This window comes from Hoplias malabaricus, chromosome 1 (genome assembly GCF_029633855.1).
Source record: "Hoplias malabaricus isolate fHopMal1 chromosome 1, fHopMal1.hap1, whole genome shotgun sequence".
In the NCBI taxonomy this organism is placed as follows: Eukaryota; Metazoa; Chordata; class Actinopteri; order Characiformes; family Erythrinidae; genus Hoplias; species Hoplias malabaricus.
In genome coordinates this window covers 18,713,606-18,727,476 of record NC_089800.1, presented here as the reverse complement: position 1 = coordinate 18,727,476, position 13,871 = coordinate 18,713,606, and the positions used below count along the sequence as shown (strand labels likewise).

Sequence of the window (13,871 nt, the reverse complement as noted above, 5' to 3'; positions counted from 1 at the left end):
CACTTTTGTGCTCAGATGTGAATAGCCACTAATTCAAATATCAAAAGCAATGACGTTCTAATACTAGCCCTACAGCAAGTCAGACCGGATCAGCAAAACTGTCAAGTATCAGGAGGCGATTCTGTACCTTCTTATAAAGGCTGCGCAGATCTCTGTACTGCCACATGCTGCTGAGGACCTGAGAGGCTGCTTTCACCACCTTGGGCGAATGTCTGCAAAGAAAAACAAGCACAAGACAACACATAAACATGTCATCTCACATGTTTTGCCCTTTTAACAGATTCCGTTCTTTTCAGAGACTTGGACTCAGGTGGGGGCAGCACTCTGGTGCAACAGGTAATCCCAGGGTCCTGAGACTCTGGGTTCATTCCCCACCTCAGGTCACACTTTCATTTAAAGTTGATCTAGGTTGGTTTAGTGGTCTAGGCCAAGGCCCTATTACCAGAGCACAGGTGTGATTCCAGGTGATATCATAGGCCATTCGAGGCAAGGAGTCATAGAGAGCACAACTGGCTTTTATTTTTGGATGGATTGCAGGTTTTAAAGCTTGAAAAAAATAAAAAAGTCTTCAGATTGGAACGTTTTCAGATTTTCAGTACAAACAACGGGCTACACAAGTCAGATATTTGATATTTCCACTTTTCTCTCAATTTCTGCTGTTCTCCAAAGAGGCCTTCAAGTTGTAAAGCGAGTCAAGTTGTTTAACCTAGAATTTGTTTAACTACTGGAATACCATTTGTATTTTAATGGAAAGAATATACTTTGAACAGCTGTTCTAATGTTTGCCTCTATGTGGATTTCAATTTACCTTTATCAGTCTAAGAAATAAGGGTAAGATTTTCATACACTTTTTAAAATAAATTAAATGAATAATACTTAATTAATTCACTACTTATTTATTTGCTTTTTGGCAGTAACACTATGAGTCTGAAGCTTTGCTACAACTGATACCCATTACAGGTGTATAGTGGCTATGTCTCCACACATGCAGGGCGAAGATAAAGAGGCTGGAACAAGAGACAGTGATCAGCCAATAATTTGACTACACAGCAACTCAAAAAACAAACAAAAAATGGGAAAAAATATTCCTCTCATTTCCCAGAATTGACCTTTTCAAAACTTAGGATCGGGGCGACAAGGTGTCGCAGCAGGTAGGTGTCGCAGTTACACAGCTCTGGAGGGGCCTGGAGGTTGTGGGTTCGATTCCCGCTCTGGGTGACTCTCTGTGAGGAGTGTGGTGTGTTCTCTCTGTGTCTGCGTGGGTTTCCTCCAGGTGACTATCTGTGAGGAGTGTGGTGTGTTCTCTCTGTGTCTGCATGGGTTTCCTCCGGGTGACTATCTGTGAGGAGTGTGGTGTGTTCTCTCTGTGTCTGCGTGGGTTTACTCCGGGTGCTCCGGTTTTCTCCCACGGTCAAAAACACACGTTGGTAGGTGGATTGGCGACTCAAAAGTGGCCATAGGTTGTGAGTGTGTGAGGAAATGTGTGAGTGTGTGTCTCCCTGTGAAGGACTGGTGCCCCCTCCGGGGTGTGTACCTGCTTTGCACCCAGTGATTCTGGGTAGGCTCCGGACCCAGCACGACCCTGAATTGGATAAGCGCTTACAGACAATGAATGAATGAATGAATGAATAACTTAGGATCCCTAAATTCTTGAAATTGTTAATGTGAAGGCTAGTTTAAATAGATTTTTCACACCTATGTGCTAAACTCCCGTTAGGGATCTGGACAGTTTCCATTCTGCTCTGATGGGCTGAAATATTCAGAGACATTGCATCAGTTTCAGTGATGTAGCATTTTTTTTTCCGTAAAAGCTACTTAACTGCACCACAGTCTTTCACACTGATAGTATTGAGCTGTCACAGTTTTCAACACAGCCGTGATGAACTAAATGAAAATAATGTACCCTTGATTTCAGTGTCTGAATAGAAGGCTCGATATGTGGGGAAGGCTTTGCTTTTCCTGCAGTAAAGTGACATTGTGGATGTGCATTAGACCCTTTCAAAACATTCTGAATATGCAGAAGAGTGAATACATAGACAATAACCAAATGGAGATATTTTTAAGGAGGTGGGGAATAAAGAACATACATCCTTCAAATACTTTCAGAGCTCGTCCATCATAACAGTGGAGAATGAAAGTGCACTTTATCACCTCACACAGATAAATGTTGCTTCAGATGCTTTAGGAATGTTATAAAAATGTTTACCTTGCATTCAGGGAATGCAATTCAGACAAACAGCAACCTTTTGTCAGGAGCGTGACAATGGCCCACAAACAAAAGAAGCAATCTCCTGCCTTGCGCTGATGACATGACTTGTCTAATGTGAGCGTGCGTCTGGGTCTATGTCTGATCCCCAGCGAAGTAAATCCATTTCAATTTGGAGAAAACATGCAGCAGAACAACTTCAAATTTCACATCAACATGAAAGTGTTCCATCGCATGTCACCTCACTGATCCGCTAGGAAACCTAGGGGGACGTTTACACGCCAAAATAAATAAATAAATAAAGTCTAACTCTGGACAAATACAAACACAACCAACTTTTGACTGAGCACCCTGTTAACATCAGAGAAAAGTAGCCAACACACCTTGTGTTACACTCTGTAAATGACTGCATTCTTTGAGGCTCTGTGCTCTTTCTGGAGTTTCTTTATCTCGACACACCCACAGACGCTGTCACGATTTACATTAACCAACCTACTATGGGAGTGACGGCGTGAGTGTGTAAAATTGTCCAAAGTTGTGAGTGTGAGGTGCCCTGTGATGGACAGTTGCTCTGACCAGTGTGTTTCTACTTTGTGCCCATGGTGTGTTCTCTCCGTGTCCGCACTGGTTTCCTCCGGGGCTCCGGTTATCTCCCACGGTCCAAAAACACATGTTGGTAGGTGGACTGGCGACTCAGAAGTGTGTCTGCGTGGGTTTCCTCCGGGTGACTGTCTGTGAGGAGTGTGGTGTGTTCTCCCTGTGTCTGTGTGGGTTTCCTCCGGGTGACTGTCTGTGAGGAGTGTGGTGTGTTCTCCCTGTGTCTGTGTGGGTTTCCTCCGGGTGACTATCTGTGAGGAGTGTGGTGTGTTCTCCCTGTGTCTGCGTGGGTTTCCTCCGGGTGACTGTCTGTGAGGAGTTGGTGTGTTCTCCCTGTGTTCGCGGGGGTTTCCTCCGGGTGCTCCAGTTTCCTCCCACAGTCCAAAAACACACACAGGTGAATTGGCGACTCAAAAGTGTCCGTAGGTGTCAGTGAATGTGTATGTTGTCCAGGGTGTATTCCTGCCTTGAGCCCTATGATTCCAGGTAGGCTCTGGACCCACCGTGACCCTGAACTGGATAAATGCTTACAGATAATGAATGAATGATGTATATTTTACTATTTCAACTATTTTATACGAAATTCAGAAGTTATTTATAGGTTTGGTGGTGATGTGGGATTTTAATTAAAATGGTTATATATATTGAATAAATACTACATTAAAATTGTGCTCTGCAGGTAAATGGACATGTACCACTTACTGCTTTCAAAATTATTATTTTGGATAGTGATGATAAATGTAGTCATGATAAAATTGCAGTTTGGGGGAGGGGCCATGACCTGAAGCCCCTCCCACTACCCCCCCCCCCCAAACTTGCTGTGAATGTCATGACAGTGATCGTGGTACTGAATGATTAATTCTGGGTCAAAAATTCGAAACCAACTGATGTCAAAGGAATCACCTCAACTGAGCTCCATCCCTCCAGAGAACACTGTTCCACCGTTCCATTGGTCTAAGCAAAATCCGGTACTGCAGCCCCTTTTCGTTATATGAACATGCAAACTAATCATTAACTTTACTAAAGAATCCCTGCAGGGCTTTTTTTAAAGATTGTTTTCCAACATGAAAATAAATCAGATTAAATATGGGCTGATGCTGTTGGCCCTGTGCCCACTCATCTGTTCTCCCTCACTCAAGCCAAAAAAAAAAAAAAAAAACAGAGAGAGAGAGAGAAGCCGGCACCTGTTCCTCAGATACCACCTCACGGCTACATGGCCGGGAGATAAGAGGTTGATGTAAAGCAGCTGTGTGTTGGTGTCACTTTCTGACAGCTGCTCCCGGACCCATCCGCCCGCATCACACCCCTCACGAGCCGTGGAGATGAATTATCACTCACTGTCATGTCACCCATACACGCTCCTCTCCATCCTGCTTTACCACAGGGAGCAGGGAAAGAAAGTTCCCAGCTCCGAGAGCCTTAATATCTCCAGGGCGCCTCGATGAGACCGGACCAGTTTGAGAAATGTGAGAATCCTCTGAATATCGCACTGAAAGCAGATGCATTTCTGTCTCATCTCTCTGCTCCTTATTCCCCTTATTCCACTTCAGAGATCATTCGCAGAGCTCTGCTTTTGCCGAGCCCAATCCGTTCCCTGGTGAATGGAGGCAGAAGGCAAAACTCTCTTACGTGTCCACTTTGAAGCATCTGAATTTGATGGCAACAAAGCACTGAAATATGGAAAGAGACACTGCAGAGGCATAAGTCAGTAACATACCAGATCACAGTGTGAAGGACTGTCATATAACCTGTGATATCAGAACTGTGCTTTCATGTTTTGTTTCATTAAAGCAAATAGGTAGGGTTTCACCTTACAATTACAGCTTTAAAAATCATTGAAAATCTTCACTCACATGTAATAGAGCCTCTAGTGTTATTACTCTGGGCGCAGCACTGCAGGAACTTCACTATGTAACTTTTGAAGGGGTATAGGAAGACACCCCACTCCCCACACACTTTGCTACCGTAGGGGAAGCTTAGGAGCAAAAATATCAAATCTTACATAGCTTTTCTTCAATGTATGTGAATACAGCCACTAGCCAATGGAAATTCTTGTGGGATATAAGTTAATAAATGCAACCTAGATAGCAAGAACGAATGTAACCATTACATTTACCACAATGCAGTTTGAGGTAGCTCCAGTACAGTGTTTGTTTCTTTAATGAAATCTATGACAAAACAATTTGTTGCCGATTTATTTTTCACAAGGAAACGAGATAAGAACTAAACTAAACTTGAAGTTGAGAACTCTGATTAATTATTTTGCATTTTTTTGTCAATGAATAAAAACTAAACGATAATGTGAAAAAATTAATATGACCCGTTATTCATTCATTGTCTGTAACCCTTATCCAGTTCAGGGTCGCGGTGGGTCCAGAGCCTACCTGGAATCATTGGGTGCAAGGCGGAAATACACCCTGGAGGGGGCGCCAGTCCTTCACAGGGCAACACACACACTCACACATTCACTCACACACTCACACCTACGGACACTTTTGAGTCGCCAATCCACCTACCAACGTGTGTTTTTGGACTGTGGGAGGAAACTGGAGCACCCGGAGGAAACCCACACAGACACAGGGAGAACACACCACACTCCTCACAGACAGTCACCCGGAGCAGGAATCGAACCCATAGCCTCCAGGCCCCTGGAGCTGTGTGACTGCGACACTACCTGCTGCGCCACCGTGCCGCCCTATGACCCGTTTTCTTGGACAAAAAAATAAAAGGAATTCATAGGAATAATTATAAACAGGAAAATGCTCTGTCTATTAGTTGTTGTCAGGGAAATAATGCTCAAAGAACGATTCTTTAAGGGTGTTGTCTCCTCATTACTATCAACATTTATTTTGACTCAATGGCAGATAGCGTTGTGTGTTTCTGTGCTGTGTGTAAAATGATTTCAAAATGTGGATCAGAGCCGTCCAAGATCTCTGTTCAGACCTGCTGCTTAAAATAAACTTAGTTAGTGAAAAGGAGTCTACTTCCAATGAATTGTTGAGAATGAAACTAAAATACATTTTAGGCAAAAGTATATATAAAAATATAAGATTTTAGGCTAAAACCAAATCAAAATCAGCTGCCAAAATGAACACTGTTCCAGTATTTTTCCAGTACTGTTACAGAAGTATAGAAGCTCTCTCTCTCTCTCTCTCTCTCTCTCCCTCTGACACATGTACAATACAGTAGATAACCTCTCTGATGGCACTTACTTATCTCCTTTGCTCCTGGCGATGCCGATGAGCTTCTCAATGCCGCCGGCATCTCGCAGGGCTTTGGCATTCTCCATGTTCTTGGTGATGACCTCATGCAGGGCACAGCAGATAGCCGTCACTGTGTCATCGGACATGGTTTTGCTCCCTGTGCTGTTGACTGTACCACCGCCGCTGCTCCCACTGCTCGCATTGTTACCGCCCGGCAAGCGATGGACCAGATCCCGCATTGCATACTTCCCTATGAAGAAAATATAAAAGATATAAGACCTTTAGCACTCTCTTCCTTCCCCCCTCCAGTTATTTCCTTTTGGGAATTAAGAGTGTGAAAATATTCATTTTTTATGGACACCTGCTCATTCATCATTTTTTCTGAAAATCAAAGGTATGTTTTCCCTTCCGTTGCTGAGGCAACAGCCTCTACAACTCCACATCCCAATGCCTTTGAGATTTTATATTTCTCTAGATGACTCTTGGAATTGAGCATTGTGACCTTAAGCTCATGTGCATCCCATACCAAGCTTTTTCCATTGAGGTTTTCAGTATTGTATCTTTTGGCACTTGATCATTTTCTCCAATTCCAAACATAGCACATCCATTAAAACGGGGCTTTACCAGTGCAACCTTCTGTAGAGTGGATAAGCTTCAAGAATGTCAGGCTCAGTCTTACAAGCTGCTGTTTGGAGAGGCACTGCACTGAGAGCAATAAAAGCACTCGTGTGGTATTTGAGAAAATAACACATCGTGAGAAACAAGCAAGCCCAGTCTGACATTTACGGAACAGCGGAGAAACAGTGTAATTAAAAATGACTTGAGACAGATCTGATAAAGTATTTAATACCCAGTGCTGAACCAAGCAAACATTTGGATTGAAACACTATCACTGGCTCTTTGCAAATCTAGTCAATAGCATGCTGCTGTATTGAAAGCCACCTACGTAGACTTCATGACATGTCCATCAGCACTGAAAGTAATACTTGAGTTTAGGTCTGTGTTGTTATGAAAACATAAGATCTCTCTGAAGGTCATTTAATCCAGAAACCTAATTCAGTCCAGCTATGTTTTCTTCTGGGAAAATGCTCATCATGATGCTATGCAGAAATCAATGAGCAGAAAAATAACAAAAGCAACAGTAAAGTGGGAACTCAAATTCCTCTTGAAAAAGAGATGAAATGTAGCAGTTTGTGAATAAGATGACTACAGTTTTAAAGGTCTTGGGTCGTTAGCTGTATACCAGTGGCGGATGCTGGTCTTTCAAGGAGGGGAACACATCATAAAATGTGTTGGTTTATTTATACGTAAATTCTACCCTCCGTTCCTTTTCAAGAAAATGATCTGTGACCCTGTCGTACCAACAAGGCGTCTTTTACAGGGACTTGACTAGTGTCCTCTCAATGGCCAGCAGAGCTAGGCTGCTTAAACGGCCTTGGCCCCTGTGAAGTGTGTCCGCCTGTGAGTGCTTTGTGACGGTGGAGGGGCTCAGCAGCACCCGCTGGACAGAAACTGCAATAGAAGTCAGTCTCCAAACCCAAGCAGCTACAAAAACCCCACCAAAAATAGAAGCTCGATTTGTCGCTAGTCATTTTTAACAAAGAAAATGCAGATTAAGAAAGTCTCTGGTTCAACTCAGAACAGAATGAAAATTTAATGCTCCCACGGATCTTTACACCAAAGTATCGCTGATTCGCTCATTTCGCTGTCAATCAAAAAGGGATTCAGCCTCAGACAGATCATCCAATCATCATGCAGAAGCTGAGCGTCCGGGCCAGCCGAGGCCAGCCCACAGCCCCATAGACCCCTAGAGACGCTGAGCGTCCGATGGGCGGGACAAAGTCCAGCATTTAAAATATTAGCCTAAAATTCATGGTTTTTAATGGAGATAAACCAATCAAATGTAACCAAATCATTCTTCTGTTAAGAAAATGTTTCTAGTAATTTTTAATAATTTTGCCAATCATAATTTTTCAGAAATTGTCAAGACAGACCCTTGGACTTGTCTTTGTCATTCTTCAGTTTTTCTCATGAAGGTAATCTGTGTTGCACTGGTCTAAGGACATCTCTTTCAGTGAAATGCACTGGATATCATTTTTTACCCTGACTATTTACCCAGTTTGAATTCGTCTCCACTTCCACCCATCAGGGAATCTCTCCTGACCACACAAAGTGCCCCCGGCTTCAGGAGGGATTGGGTAAAAATATAAGCTTAGCCCAAGAAATGTGAGGCCGGCCAAAAACCTCTTTTCAAATTGACACTGATGCAACACCTCTGAACAGCTTAACACATCAGAGAGGAATGCAAACTACCCAGATCTGTCAAATGAGCAGACTGACATATGTGCTAACAATCACAGTGAGCAAAGAGATGCAAGGAGAGGAGAAACTTGAAGTTGAGAATTGAGAAGGAGAAAGTGAGGACAACTGTGCACTCTGGAACTCCCTGACTCAGATCGTTGAGGTGAACCAGCAATCTCAGGATGATTGGGTCAATGCTTAGACCGCTAAACGTACCATTTTACAGATATGAGATTTTGCTCTTATATACTTCCACCTTTAAAACTAACTATGTTTTTGCCTTCTATCCCACTCTTACTGAATGTAAGGACGCTGCTAATGAAATTAATCTAAGATGGTTACATTCTTGCCATTAATTCCGAAAGGGGCTCTGAAGCAGAAACACAGACATCATTTTCAGCATGTGGCACAGTGAACTGCGGCAAATGGCCTCGATTTATCACCAGTGAGCTCCAAGTTAATTGGTGTCTGCTTATCTTGTTCCTGCAGGCAAACTAGTCTTTCTTGCCTGAGAGGACAATATGGAGGCTCTCGTCCAACGGGACTTGATATTTCTCTCTGACTGAGGCTTGGTAGGGGGAAATAAAACACGGTATTTAAGGAAAATACATGGCTGGAACAATTGATCTGAGGCACGTCCGCCTGCTCGCACAATAGTCTTTGCTATTTTACGACGATAGTGCAACTCCTCGGCGAGACTCGGAATAACTTACACTGCCTTTAATCCATCACTTCAAGTGTTTCCACTTCAGTCAAAAGAACATGTGGTTATTGAGGTTATAGTTTACTAACTGGGGACATACAACTAATTACGGCTCCAGTCAGGCTTTTAGACAGGCAAGACAGTGAAGAAATAAGAGGTCAAACATTCACAAACACCAGTCTGTGTAACATACATATGACTGTGTCTTTCAAACATCTCTTGAACTAAATAACACTATAAATCTGTGTCTTTATTTCTGCATTGTTTATTAAGGGAGTGGTGTATCTAGTAAGGGGCGGGACGGTGGTGCAGCAGGTAGTGTCGCAGTCACGCAGCTCCAGGGGCCTGGAGGTTGTGGGTTCGATTCCCGCTCCGGGTGACTGTCTGTGAGGAGTTGGTGTGTTCTCCCCGTGTCCGCGTGGGTTTCCTCCGGGTGCTCCGGTTTCCTCCCACAGTCCAAAAACACACGTTGGTAGGTGTGAGTGTGTGAGTGAATGTGTGTGTCTGTGTTGCCCTGTGAAGGACCGCCCCCTCCAGGGTGTATCCCTGCCTTGCACCCAATGATTTCAGGTAGGCTCTGGACCCACCGTGACCCTGAATTGGATAAGTGCTTACAGATAATGAATGAATGAATGAATGAATGTGTTTAGTAAGACCAGATCAATATGGAAATATGAGCCCTACTCCATCACAGCTATGTACAGTAAAATCTGACAATAAAATGATGGTGTACCACCGTTTTGGTGTTCATCAATTTCATCTTCCACCTTTAAAAACATTTTACACAGTACTTTACTTGTACAGGACTGGCACTACCCAAAAAAACTGAGAAAATTCAGATGATTAAAGTGTTCAGATGTTAACCGAACTTTTAAAAAGTGCATAAGAAGTGTTTATACTATACAGCTAAAGTACACACTTAAAAACGATGGTTCTGGTACTTTAGCAAAGGAAATGGTTCTATACAGAACCCTGAACACTTGAAGAACCTTTTGCATGATTAAAGGGTTCTTTGCATCATGAAGGGGCTCTAAAAATGGTTCTTATTGTAAAAATAAAAAATTGAATGCAAAGAAACCTTTAATCATGCAAAAGGTTCTTCAAGTGTTCAGGGTAGAACCATTTCCTGTAATAAAGAACCCTTGTAGAACAGTGCACATAGTTTTCACAATCATAAATAATTGATCACATGACCTTTGAATTCTAAATGTGTTACTGAAAGACTGTAAATCCTTCACGCTCCAGAATTAGCCTTTAAACATCTATACTCACACCGCCAAGTGAGTGGAGGGGGTCCTTGTGGGCCGAGTTTGATGGCTGTAGTGTGTGATTATGCGGGCTGACTGCTGGATTTGACTCTTTGGCCAACCTTGACTTGTACTGGAGGGCCTCGTCCAGGGTCTCTCAGAGACCCCGAGGAGCATGTAGTAATCAGAGGTGAGTACTGACCCTCCAGCTTATAAACACCCATCCTACTCCTTCAAAACAGGCAATCAGAAAACATATCCCTGAGTCATAATGACAGATGAGAGAGAGAGACAGAGCGAGAGAGAGAGAGAGTGTGTGTGAGAGAGAGAGAGAGAGAGAGAGAGAGAGAGAGAGAGAGAGAGAGAGAGAGAGAGAGAGAGAGAGAGAGAAACCAGAAGGCAACCCAGGCCAAAAGTTATTTCCAGTGAGTTCCGATGGTACGGCATGATTGGACGATTGGCTGAGAAGTGTCCTAGAACTAATGAGCAAAGAACGTTTCAACGTCAATTATTACATTGAGAAATGCTCTCAAAACACAAACACAACGATATAATATTCACTATATATTATTCATTCATTCATTCATTATCTGTAAGCGCTTATCCAGTTCAGGGTCGCGGTGGGTCCAGAGCCTACGTGGAATCATTGGGCGCAAGGCGGAAATACACCCTGGAGGGGACGCCAGTCCTTCCACTATATATTAGTCACTATTTATTATTTATTATTATTTTGAAACAATACTTGGAGTTCTTCTGTGTGGGTTTCCTCTGGGTGCTCCAGTGTGCGAGGGACTGGGTGATTGCGTGATGCCCTGATGGTTTGGTGCCTTGTCCAGGTCATGTTCCTGGTGAGGGAACAAGCCTGGGGAGATGTGAATACTTTGATCCAGAGATGGGTTTTTGGAGCCAAGTCTGGAGCCATGCAGATAGAGGTGGGGCTGATAACTCTTAACATTAAACTCACTGTTTGATGAGGAATCGTCGGTCAGCAGATGAGTGTAAACAGATTGCAAAGGGGCACTGAAAATACCGTTAGATTTGCTCGACTTAGACAGAAGTCCAATGACAGGCTTCTGGCCAGTCTGGCTGTGAAAATGGGTGTTTATACCGCATACTAAATTCAATCCCAGCAAAATGGGCAGCATTTATATTCCTAGCAAGACTTCAAAGGGAGTTAGTAAAATGTTCCAGGAAGGCCTGGGGGTCTGCAGCTGAGGCTGAAATGTCACTCAGTGGTGGCTGATGTGGGGGCAACTGTGAAGCTGACCTTTACTCTCCAGTTATTTAAATGAATGCATTAGTGACCAGGGTTTAGTCTAGTGGTTTCCAGCAGTACTTTTTAGATGAGAATATATTGGAGCCCAACCCCTCCTCACCTCGCCCTGCAGCTTAATATTTAACAAAACTATATAAAGTGACAACCTCTACTGGTTTAGTGGAAGGTAGCACTGTGTCCTAACTGTCGTGACAAGTGTCAAATCAGACCAATCAGACAACAGCTCTAGTCTTTACCTAAATCTCACAAATAGAGGCAAAAACGGCTCAACACATTGTGCACCGGCGCCAGCAGCCCGTAAAGACAGCTGTACTGAGCGCCCTGTTAACTCACGTCACGTCCAGGTAGGGCACGGTGTAAGCCTCGGCCTAGAGTCTTACAGGGTCAACAGTGAGCTTGGGCAGAAAAGACAAACGGCATAACATAACAACAGCTGATCTGGTGACGATATATTAATGAAGGTCAGACTGTGAGTTAAATTGAAAATGAATGGTCTGCTGGTCCCTGCAGTCTGAGGAGGGAAAAAAGAAGGCAATAGTGGATTTCACACCTGTAATATCTCTTTCCATTACCGCCTTTGATGTCCGTCACACAGGATCAAAAGAATAAGTTTGATAAGCTGGCATAGAGGAAGAGAAAAAAAAAGAATGAGGAAAAAAAAATCATCCTCTGAAGGTCTCTGAAGCTTCAATTAAATTGGAGCCACCTGGTGGAGGCTATGAATGAGAGAGAGAGAGAGAGAGAGAGAGAGAGAGAGAGAGAGAGAGAGAGAGAGAAAGAGAGAGAGAGAGAGAGAGAGAGAGAGAGAGAGAAAGAGAGAGAGAGAGAGAGAGAGAGAGATAGAGAGAGAGAGAGAGCGGCGACCGGCAGACGAAGGAGAGATAGAGAAGGCTGATAAAGAGAGAGGGAATATGGCCTTAATAATGCCCCGTTTTAGGCACGCTGGAGATAAAGCGGTATTTCCCTAAATGTCATTATAATGACACATTGCTGTCACTCAGACATCACCCTGGCTGTGCTTCGATAACACAGAGGAAAGAGAGGAGAGGAAGGAGAAGAAAAAAGAAAGGTGGAGGGACAGAGAGGGATGATGGCCGACTTCCTAAACAGATGGACACCGCACACACACAGAATATCCTTATGTAATGTGTAGACCAATCACTATCAATCATTCATTCATTCATTTTATGTAACCGCTTATCCAGTTCAGGGCCGCAGTGGGTCCAGAGCCTACCTGGAATCATTGGGTGGGAAAACACCCTGGAGGGGGCACCATCCTTCACACCTATGGACACTTTGAGTCGCCAATCCACTTACCAATGTGTGTTTTTAGACTGTGGGAGGAAACTTGAGCACCCGGAGGAAACTCACGTGGACACAGGGAGAACACACCACACTCCTCACAGACAGTCACCCGGAGAAAACCCACGCGGACACAGGGAGAACACACCACACTCCTCACAGACAGTCACCCAGAAGAAACCCACGCAGACACAGAGAGAACACACCACACTCCTCACGGACAGTCACCCGAAGGAAACCCACGCAGACACAGGAAGAACACACCACACTCCTCACAATCACCCGGAGGAAACCCACGCAGACACAGAGAGAACACACCACACTCCTCACAGACAGTCACCCAGAGGAAACCCACGCGGACACAGGGAGAACACACCACACTCCTCACAGACAATCACCCAGAGCGGGACTCGAAACCACGACCTCCAGGTCCCTGGAGCTGTGTGACTGCGACACTACCTGCTGCACCACCATGCCGCCCTAATTAAGTGCCAAATTAAATAATGTGGTATGTTATCTAGTAATCTGCAGAATAATCATCCAACTAATTGAGTTGCTAATCAATTAATTGTGTATTCAGAGATTTTTTAGGCTAAACATCACACACTGATTTACTTTAACGATACAGTGTTTCACGATTGTCACGCCCTGTCCTGTGTCTGTTGTTCCCACCATGTGCTCATTTAGCACATGGCTATTTGTTGTTGTTGTTGTTCCTATCTTCGCCCCAGTGCCGCCTTAGCTCCACCTCCTCGTTGTGCCTTCTTTGTAATCCTGCCTCCTCATTGTCTGTTCCAGGTGACCCTTGTCTGTGCTGTGTATTTAAGTTCCCTTGTCTCTGTGCCTCTTTTTTTGGATGCTTAGTTTACTTCCTCATTCGCTCTTCTGTCACTAGTCAGTTTGTCTTGTTTGTTTCTCTCTGGTCTGTTAGTGTTTTCCTTTTCAGTGCTCAGTTTCCTTCCACCTTCATTTTTGCGCTCTCCATTCGTTTCACTCGCTCTAGTCTCTGTCTTGACTGTTCCTTGATTTGCTTCTC

General features: G+C 43.9%; 1 protein-coding gene across 2 annotated transcripts in view; it reads right to left on the bottom strand.

Moving 5' to 3' along the window:
• The window catches only part of ctnnd2a (catenin (cadherin-associated protein), delta 2a), a 386,140-nt gene that overhangs the window by 27,273 nt on the left and 344,996 nt on the right, over positions 1 to 13,871 (bottom strand). For both annotated transcript variants that reach the window (XM_066663258.1, XM_066663348.1), the window contains 2 exons: positions 6,016 to 6,256; positions 128 to 212 (listed from right to left, as the gene is read on the bottom strand). In XM_066663258.1, coding sequence (XP_066519355.1) covers positions 128 to 212; positions 6,016 to 6,256 — 326 coding nt within the window. The remainder of the gene's footprint in view (positions 1 to 127; positions 213 to 6,015; positions 6,257 to 13,871) is intronic.